We start from the raw sequence: 21527 nt of genomic DNA on the forward strand, positions 1-21527 counted from the left end.
GATTTAGACATTTATTATGTTGCAGGAATACAATGATCATACTTTAGGTCTGCTATGAACACAGACAAATGAAATCAAGGATGATTCCATTTAAAATTATTTTAACATAAAAATTAAATTAAAACATCTATTACAATTACATCAGCAACATTCACATGCAGCCAGGGGTGGTTCGGGTGGTTCGAAAGACCCAGCGATCACTCAGTGATGCAATGTCAGACACAATGGACTCAACAGAGTGAGTGATATCACTGTGATGGGTAGGGTTTAGGGTGGGGTTATAGGTGAGCGCATTAAAAAGCATTGGGTGCAGCTCAGGTTGCACTGCACCAGGTCTGCATCCAGACTCCTCTCTTATGTATACAGTTTACAAGGTGTGCAACACCAAAAGGTCATTATGAAGCATGTTAAAGTTAATTTCAATAATAAATAGGCTATTGTAGTTATCTTTGAATTTTCAAACACTATTTTACAAGAGAGACTAGAAAAATCAGGAAGCTCTACATCATTATTATTATTCATTCATTCATTTCTTTTAGACTTAGTCCCTTTAAGGTCGCCACAGGGAATGAACCGCCAACTTATCCAGCATATGTTTTATGCAGCAGATGTTCTTCCAGCTGCAACCCATCACTGGGAAACATCCACACACACACACGCATACACCACGGTCAGTTTTAGCATACCCAATGCACCTATACCACATGTCTTTGGCCTTGTGGGGTAAACCAGAGCACCCGGAGGAAACCAACGCCAATAAGGGAAGAACATGCAAACTCCACACAGAAATGCCAACTGGCTCGAACCAGCGACCTTCTTGCTGTGAGGCGAACGTGCTACCCACTGCGCCACCACGATGCCCTTTTAAATTATATATGTAATAAATTTGTATTTTTGAAATGACATATAATATATAATAGTATAAATCTGTGTTTTTTTTTATATTCTAACTCTTTAGGAAATGGCTATGATGACCACCCGACAAGCTAATCCAGCTAAAAATTGAGCTAAAAGGTCACTAAAATGAAGTATTTAACTTTAAATGAGAAGAAAATGAGGTGAATAGCTGCACAAAGGACCACTTTTTGAGAAAAAAAGAACCAGCCCTCTCACCAGGCTAGCAACAGACCTGAAATATGTAATGTTAAGATACATTAATGACATTTCATCAAAATGTTTTCAAAGATTTCAGTAAATTGGAATAGTATACAGTATATACAATAATTGCAGCATTAAAAAATTAATAATGAACTAACAGTTAAAAACATTCTCTTCTGCAATTTGACTAATTATATTAAAATTAGTCAATGCAACTGCGCTAACATATTCATTTCTCTAATGTACACAAACAAAAGTTAATAACTGCTGTAAAATTATACCAGTTTTGTCAAAGAAAGAAAATTAAAATCTGTTTATTATATTTTCAAAGACCTGCAATTTGTGATATCAATTTTTTTAAAACAAACTTGGAATGTGAGAGGCTTAAAACATATAGGCCTATATAGGTTATTATCATACAATCGTTTACTGTTATTTTGTTATTATTATATTTAAATATGATGTCCAAAAACACCCATGACAATCTGTTGCACAGTATTTATCATTTAAAACTCAAGAATTGTGTTAAATCAAAGAGATGAAATGCATAACAGGTGATTTATGATTTATTAGCAACAGGCCACACTCATAAACAAATAACTGTCATACGTTTATATCATGCGGTGATTTTTGGAAGCTTGTTTGTCTGGCTTTAACGTCGAGCGGAAGTGCGGATCAGCTGATGCAGAAGAGCCATCTTCATCTTCCCGAGCCGAGCGGAGCGGAGAGAGAGGAGAGGAGGGGGGCAGGACAGAGAGTACAGGGGGATCTCGACTCCAAATTGTCAGCTTTAAAAGACATTTTGGATCCAGAGAGCGCTGGCTGCTTGCAAACGGGGGACTGGAAGAGAGCTGGCCGGTGGCACATGAAGACAAGCGGATGACAAGCTTTAACACACAAAGGAGAAGACAGATACGAGGCAGCTAGAGGTGGCATAAAGACAATTAACATTAAATATGTTTTCCACGGATGGACGTATGTCCTGGTCGGGGGGTCAACTCTGCATTTTAGTCGTCTGATTTGACTGTAAACCCACTTTGAGGCACAATGCTGAGATAAGAGCACTGGCCGGTCGTTTGTTTTGGGTAACCCAGTGGATCGACAAGACTCGGATTAGGGACCAAGGCTTTTGTGCCAAAACGTCAAAACAGCGTTATTCCGTCTGGTTATGTGTAGGGGCATAAGCACATGCCGTGTCAGCGCTTATTTTGACAGTTTTTGAATTGTTTGCTATTTCGGGCTAGCTAGAAAAGCTAGCAGGCTAACCCGACTAGCTTCTCGGAGTTAGCAGAGCTACCTCGATCGAAATAAAAACAACCGTACCAAGGGTTGTTTGGGGTTAACACGGGTTTGCCGTTGTGAAATGGCCTTATTTAAGTGAAATAAACCCGCGGTGGGTCATTAGCTGTACTTGGGGACCTGTTTTTGTTTTCTTCACCGCTCTTTTGTTTTGTTAGCCGTGGAGCTGCTGAGGGACTCGAGGCTCAGCTGATAGGACAAACAGAGGAGAGGGGGTTTAAATGAACATTCGAGTGAAAAGAACTCCTGCTTGCTAATAAGCCCTGAACTTTACTGACAAGGAAGTCACTACAGTTAATGCTGTCAAATAACACAACTTGCTATGCAGTTCGAAAACTTGTTTGCAATCAGACCACTGTAGAGGGGGTCAAATTTATTTAAATCGTGAGAGGTCCAACGACACACCTTTTAGGGTGTTTTCGACTTATAAGTTCCTACTTGACAATGCAAGAACACTTATTTAGGGGGAAAAGTTATACGTCTAGAGGTTTATTTGAGTTTTAGTTATGGGTTGTGTCAGTTTTTTTAAGAACTAAAGTGTTTTCAGCAATTTGGGTGAAAAAATATGGATTAACTCCACACTTGAGATTCACAAATGCTCAATTTAAAACCGTAAATATCTATTTCTAAGACAGACACAGTCTTCTTGAGGGACTTCCTAGGGCCCCTCACGCTGTGTTTGGGTTGAGTGTGAGTTTCCCCTCCCCCTGGGCGAGTGTCACTCTCTCAAAACAACAGGAGCGCACAGGCACGTTCAGTTGAGGCGTCCAGGTCTCCACACAGCAGATGTGATGGAACTGATGTTCGCTGAGTGGGAAGATGGAGAGAGGTTCTCCTTTGAAGATTCAGACCGTTTTGAGGAGGACTCCCTGTGCTCATTCATATCAGAGGCAGAAAGTCTCTGCCAGAACTGGAGAGGATGGAGGAAACAGTCTGCCGGCCCAAATTCCCCCACTGTGAAGATTAAAGGTAATAGAGGATGATTGTTTCTATGTGCTGTCATTGTAACATGAGCACACCGTGAGTTGGCTTGACTGTACCTTTGACCTTTAGGATGTATTCTTAACTTATGGACAACATTGTCACATGACCCACATGTTTAGACCTACCAAGTCAAACTGTGGCTCTATACATCTCCCTGCTTGGCTAATTTGGTAATAGAGGTGAAGTTGGTTTTATATTTGCACATTCAGACTTTCTGCTCAATAATATAATTTCAGAGAAGTATTCTTTGCAAATTTTAAATAGTGAAATCATATTAGCAGCAAATGACTATTAAAGTACAGCATTGTTCACAGTCAATTACATAGTGCTAATATTGATTTGAAATCATCCTTGCATGCTATTTCAGACTCAATATACAACTTAGCGTGGTAAACATTATATGGGCCATTAAAGGAACGAATGTGCGAAATATCAAACCTTCTTACCTCAATTAATTTGGTTAATATTGCCATGGTTTGGAGCTGTTGTTCATTACTTTTTTAATTAAACATCTCCAATTATATACAGACAAATGTGTCAGATATTGTGCAGAATAATCTAAAACATTTGTTAAACAGTTACATGCAAAAGTAACTGTAGATGATATAATACAGTTTCAATTTGTTATATTGTCATATTGTAGGGGACTTGTCTATCTGTCATACATTTTTCTCCATCACTATTTGGCAACTAACACAATTAAAGAACTTGACATCGTAGTACTACTGCAGAAGTTTGTTCAGCATTTAGAATGTATTTGCTCCAACAACAAAATATTATGTAATACATTCGCCTAAATAGGAACCTCAATTAGTTAAGTCTTTGTTGTTGTTAATTTGTTTACTAAAATGCTACTGCATCAATATTCAGTGCAGTTTCCTGTCATAATTCCTTTAAGGAAGTCTATTAGAGCTGTTATGCCATCATCAAAAAAGGAAACTGTTTTCAAGTTCTGTTTGAGTTAAATCAAAGGTGAGTTCTATAACCCTTGTATTTAAGGCATAGTTCACACAAAAATGAAAGTTCTGACCTTTACTCGTCCTTGTTTCAAACAACTTTAAGAGTTTCTTTTTTCTATTGGACACAAAAGTAGATATTTAGAAAAAATGTTGGATACCTTTTACCACCTATAAGTATTTGCTTTTCTTACTATTGATGTCAGTAGTTACAGATTTTTAGCTTTTGTGTTCAAAATAGGGATGTGCCGATATAAGATTTTGATGGTATGATAACCTTAGGGTAAAAATGTCATGCCTTAACGATATCACAGTATTGTGATTACTGCTCTATATCTTTTTAAATGTTTGGGATTAAAACAAAAACTGTTTCCCTATTGAACATGGTATATATTTTTTAGCCTTTAAAATATTTTGAAACAATAAATGTCAGGCTTAATAATTTAATTCAGTCATTGACTTCTGCTTCAAAAACACAGATTTCTTTTCAGCTTAAAAAGGCATGGATATCTTTCTTTTCTTTGGATATAGAGTAAGTTATTGCACTGTTTAGCTCTACAGCTGGATGGTTGCTTATAAGAGATTTGTTTTTCAGATGTTTCCTAAATCATGGACTGATCAGTAACTTGTGATGTGGAGGGTTCTTTTCTACTGTTGCCCTAAAAAAACTCAATAAAATAGTTGTAAAAAAAAAACAAAACAAAACATACAAATACCTTGGGAATGGTATAACAGAAAATTTTAACGGTTTTAAAACCTTGACTTTTCAAAACCGCTGTAAACCTTAAAACCAGTTATCGTCCCGTTCAAAAGAAGCAATAAACTCACAAGTTGTTTAAAAATTTTTTTAAACAACTTGAGAGAGAGTGAATGGTAAGAAAATCTTTGGGTTCACTGTCTAAGTTCAAAATTTAATCAGACTAATTGTAAATCACCCCAAAAATCCCATTATGAAATTTACAATGAGTTATTGAAAAACTTCTTTTGAATTTAAGAGGTATGGAAATTTACTTAATCTGTGTGCTTTCTGGAGTTCAGGAGGAAGCAGCAGGACTCAACTAGCATTATGAGGAATTTTAATTTCAAGCAGTTTTATCATGGTTGAACTTATAAAAATGTATCGCATAAACTGACACGGGTTATTTGAACACCACCATTCATCAAAATATGTTGTTTTTGTGGGCATAGAGTAAAAGTATATGAATGAACTGTCTCTTCAACTGAAAAAGCAGCTGTTTTTGCAGTTTTGTCTAACTCGGATGTGTTAGCAGCACAGATATACATTTCAAGCATCCTCTGCTTATTTGTCTTAAAAGTAAAGTTAAAGTAAATCTTCTAGGACACTGCAGCACAGCTGTGATGTGTTAAAATAATAATTGCACAGAGTTTGTGTTGCATTTGGTCAGTGAGTCTGTTACTGCGGTCCACCTCAGGCCCCATGGAGTGCATGTGCAGAGAGACTTGTCAGCTGTGAAGAAGAGAGATCCGTGAGGCTGCATATCCCTGAGTGGAGCGAGTAGCATTTGTTGGATGAGTTAAGGGGGTTTGGAAACGGAGGCCTTGTGTGGTGTTTAGATTGAGAGTGAGCGAGTAAGTGTTGTAGGGGGTTGGGTGGAGTTGAGAGCTGTAAAAAGAGCTTTGTCTTGTGCAGGTCAATGCCTCTGAGCAGAGGATTGTGGTTAAACAAAAAAAACCCTATTTGATCAACCTGCATAATGCTGCTGATCTTGCACAGCCCACTTTGAGACATCAAAACTTACTTTTTTATGTGCGTTTAATCTGAATTCATCCTTAAAAGTAAATCAGAGGTGCCCTGTTTTCTTGGTTCTGGAAATGAGGGAATCCAATCACGCAGACATGACTGTTTATACAGCACTCCGTGTCTTTGTTCTCTGCTTGTTGGAGGGTATGGAGCTGTGGGACAGCAGACTTCTCATGAGAGACTGTCTCACCTATTCAATGCCTCACAAAAGACAAAGCTGTCTTGCACGACTCGCAGCCTGTGTTAACTCCTCTTCTGTTGGTCACCATGGTTTAGTCAGCCAAGACTGGCTATGAGTGTGCCGCCTGATTCATTGGGATCTCAGTCGCCCTCATGCTCTTATTGTTGCTGCGCAGCTGTTTGTTGTCAGCACCTGTAATGAGTCACCTGTCCCCTGCGAAGTCGTTGGTCTCTATGACTCCCACTGTCTGTCTATAAAGTATTTTTGTATCAACTTGTGGTGTTGGTAAGTCATCTCTAAAGTCGTTTAGCGTTTTATCTCTGGACAGTTGGGTTTAGGTTATGTGGGTGGCTTGTAATGATGTGGTTTGGCTCTGCTGTGTGAACATGGCATGTCTATAGTTATGGTACTTTAGGTTGCACGCTTTTTTAATGTGGAGTTAATGTACTGGTGTTCCTGTTGGCAGTAATTGACAATTACCCACTTTGGATCTATATGTAACATGTAGAAAACACTGATGAACTTTAAAGGGATATTCACCCACAAATGAAAGTTTCCTCATCAAACTTTTATGATTTTTCTATTTTCTGTTGTAAAGCACAAAGTAAGATATTCTGAAGAATGTTGGATAAAGGCATCCACCGACATCCCAAGTAGGAGCAAATTGTTGTTTGGGGGGGCAATACTGATATCCAGGATTAAAAGAAAAAAAACATATCAATATATCGTCTGATATACTTTATATAAACATTATAGTACAGTGCAGTACTAGGCAAAATGCTATGGAAGTCAATAGCTGCTTTTTTCTTATGTTTTTCCATTATTCTTCCCCTGTGTTCAACAGGAGAAAGACATTCAAACTGGTTTGGAACAAGTGGGGATGAGTAAATCATCGCAGAAACAAAAACTATGGAAACTATACGTCTGAGTAAATAAAAATAAATAAAGCAAGTTATTGCACATGCACAACAAAAATGAGAAAATCTGCTATAATTTAAATGAATCCGTTTACTCAGCATGTGTCATAAAACAGAATTGATGCACTTGGGAGTGAGCATACACATCATGTTTTTGGCAACTTGGAAGATAGCTAAGAATGTTCAGTATTTTTAAAGAATGGCTTACTGTTTAGTTGTTTTTATTTTGCAAATGCTAAAATTTTCTAAAGCATTGTACATCTTTGAGTGACAATGGTAGTTTATTCCATTGTGACCTAATACTTAGAACTTTAAAACATTCATAGTTTAGTCGTTGTAATGCTTCTAATTAAGTAAACAACAACATTGCATGTAGCAAAATATACATCACACTAGGGCTGGGCGATATAGCAAAAAATGCTAAAATGCTTGAAAATGGTAGCAAAATATGTTTTGATACAAGTAGTTAATGCTTCCAGCATTAAGAGTATCTAAACGATGACTGAAGCCACAAAGATTAGACACTTGATTTACATTTTAAAGTATTGCTTATTAATCAAAACAGTTTGCACATTACTCTGATTCTTTGAAGATTCAGATTTTCTGTTTTATACTTATGATTTACAATATAAAATATAAAGTTCTGAAGAACTGTAACTGACAGCATAGACACAGTACACAAACAATATACTTTTTGCATTTTCTAAAAATAAGCAATTACATAATTATTGAAATTGATTTAAAATAAAAGTTTCACTTAATTTTTGTTAATCAATTAAATCATTAAAATAAACAACAATTTAACAGCAAACTGCTGGTGGGAAAGTGAATCGAGCTCGCTTAAACTACTGGGTGACATAGCATATGTCTGTTCTCAACACAACTACAGATTCCTGTTGTTGCATATGTGTTCTGTTCGATTGACTCTTAGATCAATATTGAGTAAAAATCTCCATAGCTTTTCATCGTTATCGTCCTAAATTTTATTGCGATTCTATATGATATTATTTATCGGCCCAGTCCTACAACATAGTTATCGCCATATTAATAGAATTCACTTTATGTGGACTGATGTTTGACAGTCAGAATACATTTGGAAGACATGGAACAAGATTAACAACATGGTATTGAAAACAGATTTATCAGTGCTTATGTGAGGTTAAAAGTAGTCTTTAGATCTACTTTAAATGAGTACGAAGATATTTTAACCACTCATATTTTCTGGAGAAAGAAGGTGCAGACAATGAACAAGAAACACTCTACATATTCACACAGGATATTAAATAAGTATACTTCAAATTCTGTTCAATTTACTATGTATAATTTAGGTTTAAGAGGCAAAGACCACAAGTGAAGGTAATGAGACGGGTAAAAATTTTTTTTTGGTTTTGAATGAATCATTCTGTTTGAATGACTCAGTTGAACAAATGATTCTGTGGCTTAGACATAAGGATAATCACTTCTTTTGTTCTTAAATGAATCACAATTTTTAAGATAATTAGTTGATTTAATGATTCAGTCTCAAACATTTACTTTGTTCATCTAAAACTCACTGAGGAATCGCTCTAAAGTCCAGTAATACTTTTTAAGATTATACAAGTTTGTGTCCCTAGTATTCTTAAAATCTACTAAATCTTTTTTTAAAAGCAGTAAGATGCTTTAGGCTGTACTATAATGCTACTACAGTAATGCATAACATTTGTTTTTATATCATGCAGTGAAGTTACTATATATAATATATTGGAAAGCGTATTTGATCATGTAAGGTCTTCATGTGGCAGTTGTGTGTAGTGACGGTGTATCAGTGCAGTGTCTGTGTGTGAATGTAATGTGAGATTCAGCTCTAAGGTGACTGAGTGCAGTGGATTACAGTCCAACTGCCTGCAGCTCTGTTATGATAATGACCTCCTGATGCTGGTGTTCATTTCAGACACATCTTGATAATATCCAATAAGATAAGTATGTCACTACAGCCCTGAGGCTCAATATAGCAAATAAAGTTTCATAATGAGTGCTGTCCCTGAAACCTGTGGCTGAGTTCACTTTAGGCTGAAGGCACAAATATTCAGTTGCTCTTGAAAGATTTTCTTTTAGTCCATTCTTTATTTTTCTTTTTTTTTTTGCGTGACCACTTTTATCATTGTCTAAAAGTAATTGGTGACTCGAATCCAGGACCCTGGAGTATATTGAAACCCCCCGCTATACACAGTCTTCTCAGCGGTCAGCGTTTAGTCCCTGTTGGCAGCTGTCTTGTTTTTTCTCTATTAGCCTTGAGTGTTTATGAACCGTCTGGTTCAGGAACAAAACTAGGTTGCCTGAGGTCATGAACCTCACTTCTCAGTCATTTTTCCTCCATTTCAAAATGAGTTGTTTGAACTGCAGCCATATGTGTGACTATTGTTCAGCTATTTGACTGAGATGCCAAGTATTTTTGATTGTTTAATGTGGAGTGCCTGTGACCGGAATGTTGTGATTTTATCAATCTACAATCAAGCCCTGTTCACTCACACCAACTTAAATGTTCAGCACACACATATTAGGGTTTAGATGCTTCCTCCCCTATTCACTATAACAAAAGGCAACAAAATACTTTGCAAAATAGTCTGAAACCTTGAGAAACTTTGGATGAGGAATAAATATTTAAAATGAATCATTTATTTGGCTGCTTTATTTTATATATATTAGGGCTGCATGATAAGATCTGATATTGCAATTTTTGTTTTACTGTAATTAAAAATTGCGATATGAATACAGTTTCAGAAGAAAGTTTGAATAGCACTATTTGACGGTTTTCTGGGGAGCCTAACAGTATTTAGGTACAGAAAGTGAATTATAGCAATGCAAAAAATGCTTTTCTTTCTTTTCTTTGTCTCATTTCTTGTTGAAATATCTAAAAAAATTTTAGATCAAAATAAAATTTAAAAATAAAAATAAATTTTTTACTTGTTTTCAACAAGACATAAGTCAAAATGAAGGTAGGTAAAGAATTATTGTTTTCAGTTTGAAATGTAGATATTTGGTCTATAAATATGACAAATTCTAAGAAAGAAAAACATTTGTTTGCATAAATTCCTTATAAATGCATACATTAAATACAATTATTTGGCTCCTGGTCAACATTAATTTAGATTCAGCATTGCATATCTTGCAATGTGACTATTGCGCATTTGCACATTCCCATCTTTACGCTAATATGATATATAGTGCAGCACTTAAATATATACATTTTGAGTTTTATTTATATATATATATATATATATATATATATATATATATATATATATATATATATATATATATAATTTTAAAAAATTATGTGTGAAGTTACTTTGTCTTTTGCTTAACTTTGATCTCAGAGTCTGCCCTTTTTGTATTCACACTCAAACACAGGAAACCATTTTGTTAGATATAATGCAACAATATATGCAAGACGTTAGTTGTGTTTTCGTTTTCTTCCTTCCCTCTGCACAAAACCTTTTGTCCTTTGTTTTTAACTGTGTGAGCTAAGAATCATTGGCATGATTTCAATATTTACAGTAAAAGTTTTGATCACGAAATTAAATGTACTTTTTAAAATGTACACTACACAGTCATGGTTATATTGTGATTGGATTTACTTTAATCGGGCTTTGAATGTTTATAATGAGTTTAATTGAAGTTTTTTGTAATAGGAGTGACTTTGAGCATGACTGAAATAGTATTTTAACGTAAAACATGCTTTAGTAAGGTTTCTTTTTACCTGTTGCTTGGAGATGTTTCTTTGCCTGTCACATTTACAGCATTTCAACTGTTGATGTTACTCTGAACAAACAATTTAACAGCTGTTCAGTCTAGTTCAAATGTTTATGCCAAATAAATTAGCTTTCACATGGTATGAGTAAACCTTAATATTGTTGATAAATATCCATTGAAGTCAGTCTTTTCATAGTTGATAATCTGCAGCAGAAAGAGTAACTCTGATGTCACTTCCTTTCTTAGATGGCCAAGTCATCCCCCTGGTGGAGCTGTCGGCCAAACAGGTTGCCTTCCATATTCCATTCGAGGTGGTGGAAAAGGTTTATCCTCCCGTTCCTGAACAGCTGCAATTGCGAATCGCCTACTGGAGCTTCCCAGAAAATGAAGAAGACATCAGGTGAAAGCCCACAGACCTCATAGCAGCTTACTGTGCGTTCACACCGAAAGCAGCAAGAGCGTCCAAGGTTGCTCTGGCCGCCCTGGCGACTACGCTGTACATTGATCTCGTATTTAAAGGAGCCGTTGCAGCATATCAGTTACATTCCTGCATAAAACATGCTTTCTAGCGTGAAAATTTTGCGCACGTCTTATCAAATTAATTTAACAATGGAAGATCAAGTTGCGTGTGGTGTGGCTTTGCTTCACTTAATTATCCATTGTGTCCTTATGTCTGAAATATTCTGAAGCAGCAATACTGTTTTGAACTGTTGCATGAGATTCCCGCTTTTTTAAATGTATATAACAGTAATGCACATCATAACTCGCCAGTACCTTATTTTATGTATTTTCCTGTAAGAAAACATCGTAAATAATTGAAAATCCAGCGACCGCAATAATCAAACCCTTGGAACAACTGTGGTCAGAACCAAAGTTCACAGGACTGTGTTCTCTTAACTCCTCTCAAGCGGTGGACTTCTTCATTCTGATTTCTTGCTGCCGAACCACGTCATATCTAATTACCATAAAGTTGACTTGATTTCCACTCTCCTTGACGGCCACACCGACAAAGACGTGTCGCGCTGCTCCTCGCTGCTTATCGTCACCGGCTCTCATTGAAAATGAATGACTTCCGCCTACTTTGATGCTCTCGCCGCTTTCGGTGTTAACGTACCATAATACTGTCTTTGAAGTGTCCCTATTATTAGTGCCACTTTGAAAGTTCATAAATTCATATTTTTTTAGCACCTAACAAGAAGTTGGATGAATACAAAGTGAGGAAAACATGAAAAAAATTTTACAATATAAATTTTTATTTAAACTAATTTCTAAGCATTTTAAATGATTTATTTGAAGAGTTTTATTTCTAAACCCCTCCTTTTCTTAAGCCTGCTTTGCTGTGATTGGTCAGATGGTCCAGTTCAGAAAAAGCATTGGAAGATCAACTCAAACCTACTGTACCAACTGTAAAGTCTTTGAGTTAAAGTCAAGTAGACATTGTTTACACCCAGTGCAGCCAGAGAATGTCGTAGACTGGTGTTATAGATGTTTGTTTACAGCTGAACATAGATCAGATTCGGAAGGGAAACTGGAATTGCAGAAGACTCATTTCAGCAATTAAGAATTATTATTTTGTTTCAGTTTTTATGGTAACATTAATCTGTAGATTCGTTTTCACGTTGATTTGACTTTAAAACTTTTTACATGCACAAACAGCTACATTTCACAATTCATGACAGCTAAAATCTGATTATAATGGCATAAAAGCATAATAGCATAATTGGGGCCCGTTAAGCTTAACCAGATCAGTCAGCATGTTACCAGAAATCTCTTCAAAGGTCCAGTGCAATGCTTTGAAATGCCTTTTCTTTTCTATGTTTGACGTAATTTCAACTAAAAAACAAAGAGAGGGTGGGGCATAGATTAGCTCCTCTTAAAAAAAAAAAAAAAAAAAAACAGCCAATAGCGTTTTGTTTTTATCACCGCTCTGCCAGTGAAAGTGATTAAGATCAAGCGCATCACATGAAAAGTGGCGCGGCATGTCAGATACTAGAGAGCATTTGATTGGTCAAGATTTGATGAGAAACGGAAGAATAAGGTGATGTGGAAAAAATCGTGGATCCATTAGGCGGAAGTGCCAAACTACAGGCTTTACATGTTTATATCAGTTATATATTTTCTAAACACAATTTTGTCACTGGTTAATCAGGGTGACTGCGGGGTTTTACAATGTCTTAAATTTTAAAAACACAATTTTAGGCTCTAAAAAGTCTTACATTGACTGAAATATTGTGTTGTAGGTTTTAAATAATTTGAAAAAGTTCTTAATTTCCCTATGTCCAAGTAAAGCTACCCAATCTGGCTGACACCTAATCACCTATAATGCATCTCAAAACTTCTTTTTTTTATATATATATATTTTAGTTTTATTTTGCAAAGAGCTACAATTTGCAACAGCTGTTAGACATTTTTACAGCAAATTCTCCAAATTAAATTCCCTAATCAGGGAAAGGAAACTAAAGCAACACATCCCTTTACATGATCTTCCAATAATACAAAAAACTATTTACAGAAGTAAGCAGCCCATCAGAAAAAAAACCCTTAGTGTTTAGCCATGTATAAATCTAAATTTTCATTAATAATGGTCTTCAAATGGTATTAAAGTCTTAAATGTAATTTGAAGAAACCTGCAGAAACCCTGTTAATAGATATGCTTAAAACTATCAGACTGAAACTAACATCTAAAATGTTTTTATTTTAATTTTATGGTACCTTTAATGTTTAGAATATGGCTGAAAAATCTGTTAAATGCTGTTTTTAATTTCTTCCCTGTATTTGTTGTTGCAGATTATATTCCTGTTTGGCCAACGGCAGCCCTGATGAGTTTCAGCGTGGTGAGCAGCTCTATAGGGTGAGGGCTGTGAAAGACCCTCTGCAAATAGGTGAGACATCCCACACACATCCACCACAAGCATATTACCCTGTGGTCCTGAAAGTCCCCTTAGGTGAAGTGAATTGCACAGTGATTCTCAATCCTGCTCCAAATCACTCTTGACATTTTAAAGCATTTTAGGATGTAACTGCAAGCCCAAATAAGCCATCCATGTGCTTTAGAGTCATCTTTGGCTCTCTTGTGCACACATTTAAATGCCAAGTCTTCATATGGCTTGAGAGTGAAGCAGAGGCATGGCACATAAGGCTGAGTGTTTGTGTGAGTGGTTTGTGCTCGGGCTGTGTGAATGAATGCTGTTGTTGTAAGCAGTGGGCTGTACAGCAGCAGAGGGAGATCATGATGCAGCTGGCCTGAGCCTGACCTAGCACTCACACACACCCTCCAGGGGTCTGCCTGCATGCTTTTTTACAGTGTTTAAACTACTAGTAGAGTGCAGGCAACACTTTAAATTGCTGAAAGACAGCCTTAAACTCAAGATTGAGGATAAATTGATATTGTTTTTCACTAATCGAGGAAACTTTTAAAATAGAAACTTTTGGCTGTGTTATAATAATAGTATAGACTAGGGTTGGGCATCTAAGCTATAATGCCGATCCGATACGCATCTCGATACAAAGAATACGATCCGATATATTCGCGATACATTTGTGACATATTGCGATGCAACACGATACGATTCACACCCATATCACGATACGATGCGATATTTCAGCACTAACTAATTAGATCAAGTTTATGAGATGATGTGAAAGAGGATGCTGTGCCATTGAATGAGTTTGATTATTTATAAACCAAGCAAAACCAAGACTTTTTTTTACAAACTGGCTCTTCTCTCAGAGCCAGAGTGTCAGTTTACAGTAGAGGGCCATTTTAGAACATATAGCACAAATTATTTAAGTATTTTCAAGATAAACAGAATGTATAAGTGCAATATATATTAAAAAAATATGTATATATTTGCACTCTTTCAACATAAATAAATTTAGCATTGCACAACAAGAATTGTGATTTAACTTTTCAACTATGAAAACAAGTTTTACAAAGATATATTTTGCCACTGATTATTCAAAACTTAAGGTTGTGAACTAGCAGTGTTATGCTGCTTTGAAACATCACTGTCACTGTAAACAACAGGCTAATAAAAATATAACAAACCAGCAATCTTCTTGCTGTGAGGTGGTCAAACTACCCACTGTGCCACCGTGACACCCAATTATTTTTATCATTATTATTATTAATATTATTATTATTATAATTAAATAAAAAATAACAGGAGGAGGTGTTTAAAACCTTCGTTCTCCGTGACACTAGGCTGAATATCTTTGCAGATGAACAATGCAATAGCATTCGTTATTGGCGTAGAGCGAGCAGAACTGTTGCACATGGAAAAAAAACTTGCAATGCTTTTCTCACCACTTTTGGAGCTGGTTGAAGCAGTGCGAAAGCCGGGGATGCAGGAACACTGGAAGATGCTGTCACAACAACACCGTGGCGCTGCTTCAAGTGAGATTTCAGATTAGTCGTACTGCCCGCGTATTTTACAGATGCGCGGCACATTTTGAATAAAAATAAAATTGCATCTGTCCTGTCATGTCGTCCATTCTTAAATCCATAATGTTGCTTGCCATACTTTAGATTTAAAACTCAGTGGGGAATAAAATGTTTGTTTTGCTTCTCGCGCTTTCTGAGGGCGCTCCACTAGCTTCATCCGCACACCTGATAGTTGTAGTGTAAGTGTGCACATCCACAAATCCGTTGCTAAGGCTTATTTTATGTAGGTCGATTAAATTATGCACCAAAAACAGGTTGACAACACTTGTTAATAAATAAAAAATACATTCTATATTAAAAATATAAGCTGTATCTCGGAAAAATCGATGCATCTCGCAAAAACCGATGCATCTCGATTTGCTTCCAAAATTTCATTCATCCTCTGCTGCTCAACCGGTGCACTCGCATCGTGCACGCGCATGACGGCGTATCGATACATATCGGTTAATCTTCCCATCCCTAGTATAGACATATATTCAGATTCTTCATGGTAATAAATTTCAGTAGCTCTCACATTACTGTTAACTGTTTACTGGCCAATGATGAGTTTTTCTTTTAATCTGTACTTTAGGTATATTATGGTAGAGGAAACCCTAACCTAAGAACGATATGAAAACAATGAACAGTTGAATTCACGTACAGAAATTGAATAATACAATGTAAAATAGCACTGCACAGTCTTAAATGCATAAATAATTATATAAAATAATGCTTATTAAAGTTTCAAATAGTACAATTGCTTGTACTATTTACACTACAAGCACACCGTGCTAAAGCCCAACTGAACTGTACTCTGGCACTCCTCTTCCAACCTGGCCAGGGCTGTTAAACTGAACTGCGCCAGGGCTGTCCAACTGAGCACTCACACTTGTCAGAATCGGGAAACGTGCATGGCCACAGTTCGAATAGCATATTGTGAGTGCACCCTGTGTTTACATTGAGACTGTAAGCTTGGATCCTCTGTGCTCGCTTTCTTTTTATATTATGGAAACAGATTTTTAGGGGTATTTGCATTAAATTTCGTGATACTGCAAATTTCTGTTAAAGAAACATCCCTGCCTGATCATTGTCCATCTACTTCACTGACCTCCTAACTGCCCATCAAGGCCAAATCAAATGTTTTGAGTCACTCCACCACAATGAAGCCAGAACAGTCTGACGCAGAACAGCTGCACCGAAAAGGGAAGTGGTTCCAGAAGTCTTCCCTTTGCACTTTGTTTAACCTCCTAGTGAGAATACAGTGCTAAAAAGACTGTAAGCTCCAAGGATCTGCCTTTTCACAACATGCCCAAACTCCCTGTAGTGCATGCTGCAAACGTATTAGTCCGTTCAACAAACACTACTGCATCGCCCGCTGGGATATGAGTAAGGTAGATTCATTCAGGCTGTTGTTTATGGTGCATGTGAGGTGAATTATCAGTTGCCATGACTGACTAATATTAATATTATTTCATGACGTTCGACTAACGACAACCCAGTGGCATTTGCAGTCATGATGTGCTTGTTGGCTCAGCCAGCTGCTCACTAAATTAAAGAAAGACACCGTTTTAAACAAAGGTTTTTTTTCCTTGGTCAAGATTGATTATGAAATTCCTTGGGCCTTTTGTTTTAGCGGGGACAGCTGACAGGGGAATGTGGGTCAGGAATAAAGGAATAGAGGGGTGCTTTTTTGGCACTGACAGGTAGATTGAAAGGAAATAAAGAGGCGGTGTAGTAGTGCTGGCTTGAGGAGGCCCGTTGAATTTGGAACAGGAGTTATAAGCTGAAACCACCCCCCACCTATGCTCTTACTGGCCAGGGGAGCGCTGGCCGCTGTCCAGTGGTAAAAGCTTTTGGCCAACCCACTACACTCCACTCTCAACACACATTTGGACTCTCGCTCTCTTTTTCTCTCTCCTTCTCAGATGTCTTTCATTTCCTGTATGGTCTGTGTACAGTGCTAAACCTGGTATATCATTCAGTCTTACAGTCAGCATACTCTGCAAACTAACAATTTCCACCTTTTTTTTCTCCACAAAATCTCTTTGCATCGTATACATTGTGGTGAAACTGCTCAGTTTTAATAAAATCATAGGAAACATGATTATTTAGTATGATTGCAATCTTTACTAATAACATTGATTGTTAAAAATCTATGCAATCTTATTTCCAAATGACTGTAAATTGGCTATGTTAAACCTTTGTCGTCTACAATTGAAGTGGACTTTCAGATCTGCATTTATACTGCTGCTTTACAGAGAGAGCAGTTGACATGTGTTTATGAAATGGCTTTTCAGACCTTTTGTTTTTTTACCACATAGTATTGTTATGTTACACATTTTCTAATGATCTTGAAGGAACAAAGTATAAAAACTTATTTTATAAGAGTGATCAAAGTAGTAGTGTGAAGCCCCTGTTAGATCACACAAATTTAAAATTAGCAAATATATTACTGAGGTTTGTGATACAGCAATTACAAATTTGGAGCAATAATTAAATCCTTATTTTCCACAGTGCGGAACAAATCATCATTGCACAGTAAAGTAGCCTAGTGGACAGGCAAAAACAAAAAAATAATTAGTCAATTTTTCTTGGAAAAAAGTATCTTTTTGAAATGAATTTTGTTTGGTATAATTTGTATCTTAATTTTAATGTTTTTTTTTTTTGGTCCATTGTCTACTAGATAAACGAATAACATCTAAGGTGAAATCCTTTAAAACCAGTCCGCTATAGGCTTTAGCGAATATAGCACAAAAGCACAAACTGGTATGTTAAATAAAATAAATTCTGGCCAAATAAAAATAAAGTGAAATATTCCAAGTTTCAGATAAACTTTTATTAAACTGTTTTCATTGTTGATGACAAAATCATCCATTGCGCCAGTCAGTTTCAATTTATTTAATTTTAATCAAATTATTTAAATAAGCAAGACAGGCTTTTCCAAAGAAATTGTCAGCACTAAACGTATTTCCAGATTACCTTGGAAGAACGAACTCTGTTGGAAGAGAGAACTCAAACTCGTTTTGAGAATGGAGATGTCTGCATATTTGTGCCAATCTGTCAAATAAAATGGCTGAAAACACTTTAATATTTCAGAGAAAGTAGTAAAAATTTGCATAACCAATATTGATCTTACCCAGACCCACCCATAGGTAATTATGCAGCCTATTTTTTAATTAACTGACCTTACGATTACCGGCAGTACCTGCAGATATAACTGAGAAATTATGTCCTCCTATTGTCCAATGGCACCCACATGACAGAATTTATCATGAAGATCGGGCAAAAAATGAAACATGCCAGACTTTCTGCTATGGTGTTGTGCGGTGTGGCAGACATGGTATCGGTCATCGTGAACTATGCCATATTACATGAGAAGAAATTATTGAATCTTGTGTTACAACGCCCATTTGACGTTTACGACTCCCCACGACACCCTACGTTAAGGAAATTTTGACAAAATTGTGTGATCTGACCAGGACTTAAATTTTCAAAAAACGTTTGAAAGTACCTTAATGGGTAATGTCTCTGGGATAAATGGAAGTCCGGGAGGACAGAAAACATAATAGATAGAAACAGAAACAGGTTGGGACTCCCCCTAAACTAAAGTTGCAAATTATGGTAAGCAATATGTGGCACTGTGGCCATGGGCGAACTGTTTCTGGCAGAGAAAGACCTCTAAGATCCACCTCCTTTTTTATCCAAAGCTAAACCAATAAGATATTAGAAAGGCAAAAAGATCAAGCTCTGGCCCGGGTTTACCTGAGGTGCACAAAACACCTCCCTAGATGGTGAATGATAGACCAAAAACACACACCGTTTAACAATGCAGGACAACAAATTGGCAAACAAGACCATCTCATTTGGAGCAGATTGGAATTGGGCATTTTATGAATAAAGATGAGATGGTTGTGTTCTGTATAGATAGTAACTAATCTGATGAAGAAATTGGCTCGAATGCATGCTGGTATTTTGGCGACCACTAAAATGCCGTTTTTGGACTAGAGATGGTGACAAGTAAACTATCAAAAACACATGTCCTTATATTATACACAAGAGATTGATAATCAAATATATTGATTTCTTCCATTAATGAAAGATGTCTTCATTTTTTATTGAATCATCCATTTAAGCCAATTAAAAAAATCTTCTATTTAATGGAATGTTTAAATGGTCTTTGGCAATGTTGTGATCTAGGTAATTGCTTTAGTACACAGTTATAAAATTAGACTGTACAATCATTATTCAACTTTTACATTATATTTTCATAATCATTAGAAGCAAAAATAAATTAACTTCATTGCACAATTCTGTGAACTTAATGGAGTCTATTTTATTGCGTTTATACATTAAGCCAAAAGTAAAAAAAAAAAAAAGCCTTTTGACATAAATAAACAGTTTCATTGTAAATAGTGTTTAGCAAGCATGAATTGCACAGTACATTTTGTCCAGATCGTGAGGAATTTGAGTCTTTAGCACTGACATGTTTGTTTTGTTCTCTGAAACAGGTTTCCACCTCAGTGCCACAGTAGTGTCGCCTCAGGCCGGCCAATCAAAAGGAGCCTACAATGTGGCTGTAATGTTTGACCGCTGCCGCATCACTTCCTGCAGCTGTACCTGTGGAGCAGGAGCCAAATGGTGTGCCCATGTCGTGGCCCTCTGCCTCTTCAGGATTCACAATGTAAGGAGATTCTCATACTGACTTTTGGTTAACAAATCATTGGGTCTACCTCAATTTTGAACACAGAAGCAAGGGGTTATTTGTGCATGTGCAACACTTTCTTTAGCAGTTTGTATTAAATGACGAAAACTATTACACAACATAATCTATGACAAATTTTCTGATTTTTGTTTATTACAAATTCGATTCAATTCATCTTTATTTATATAGCACTTTTACAATGTAGATTGTGTCAAAGCAGCTCAACATAGTGGTCAGTTAATTGAAATTCTAGTAAATTAACACTGTGTCAGTCTGGTTTTCAGAGTTCAGTTTAGTTTAGTTCAGTTCAGTGTAGATTTTTTTACTGCTGAAAGTCCAAACACTGAAGAGGAAATCCCTCGATGCGCAGCTCCACAAATCCCAAATTAAGCAAGCCAGTTGCGATAGTGGCGAGGAACAAACTTTACCAATTGATGAAAGTGAAGGAAAAAAATCTTGAGACTAACTATGCTCAGTTAGGCACGACCATTTGTCCTCTGGCAAAACCTTTAATTAAAAATTAAGCTTCATCAGTGAAAAAAGGACAAATTGTGAATGAAATTAACGGTTATTATATGTTGAAGAAAAAGACAATTAATTAGCATCAGTTACTTAATGTTTGGAAAGAGGAAAAGATTTGAATAAAAATGGGAGTTTCCATTTGGGCACGCGCTGATTTTCACCGAGGCAAAACAAACACACAGGCGCAGGGGAAAAATACAGTGACTGTGTTTAATGACAGTGGAATGTTTGATACCGCATGTCGTATACGAGAAAAAAAACTCACCATTTCTTGGTAACTCGGATGCACTCGGTAGGTCAGAAAATCGTGTGTGTGTGTAGACTATCCTGTCACAAAATGCGTCGAAAATTCAACATGATGGTCGGTAATAGTTTGATTGCGGTGTTTACATGTTTACACTCGGAGAGCAGCATTTACAGCAGATCTTTCAGTCCATAATATTGTAGTGATATTAACGTACTGTAAACTAAGTGACTTAGAAATCATTTTAACTAAGGTATGTCTTTAAACACTGAAGGATTACTGCTGATACGAACTAACTTTGCCATCTGAATAAACAAACAAAGACCACTGATCGCTTACTTATCAAATTTATAGAGACAGAACAATCAACACCAACTGGAGCCGCGTCTATTTTAAAAGGAGACGAGCAGCAAATCCATATTTCACCATTTCCAGATGCGAAAAGCTCTCGGGTAAAAAATGTTTCGTAACAATGTATTTTTGCCACGTGCACTGTAGTCCAGCTGTGCTCTCATTGCAGGGAAAACGAAAACAAAACCTTAGTTGCAGCACATTTAAAAACGCAACTCTGATGACTCATATCTCCGAACAATTCCTCTCCCATTTGTTTTGGCAACACAGCGTGTCGTCTCTCTGCAGTCTAAACACTGTTTCAGGTAAACAGTCTTTAAAGCTATCATGCATATTAATGAAGTTGCACCGCATAC

General features: G+C 36.5%; 1 protein-coding gene across 16 annotated transcripts in view; it reads left to right on the forward strand.

Moving 5' to 3' along the window:
* Positions 1–1821: 1821 nt before the first annotated feature.
* The window catches only part of zswim8 (zinc finger, SWIM-type containing 8), a 59124-nt gene continuing 39418 nt past the window's right edge, over positions 1822–21527 (forward strand). For 15 of the 16 annotated variants that reach the window (XR_012388384.1, XR_012388383.1, XR_011017509.2 and 12 more), the window contains exons 1-4: positions 1822–3366; positions 11176–11329; positions 13717–13811; positions 19861–20033. Coding sequence is in view for 4 of the 16 variants with exons in the window: in XM_005156725.6 (XP_005156782.2) it covers positions 3189–3366; positions 11176–11329; positions 13717–13811; positions 19861–20033 (600 nt within the window). In the remaining 12 variants the exon portion in view is untranslated. 16 annotated transcript variants of the gene reach the window in all.

Source organism: Danio rerio, chromosome 13, assembly GCF_049306965.1.
Source record: "Danio rerio strain Tuebingen ecotype United States chromosome 13, GRCz12tu, whole genome shotgun sequence".
NCBI lineage: Eukaryota > Metazoa > Chordata > Actinopteri > Cypriniformes > Danionidae > Danio > Danio rerio.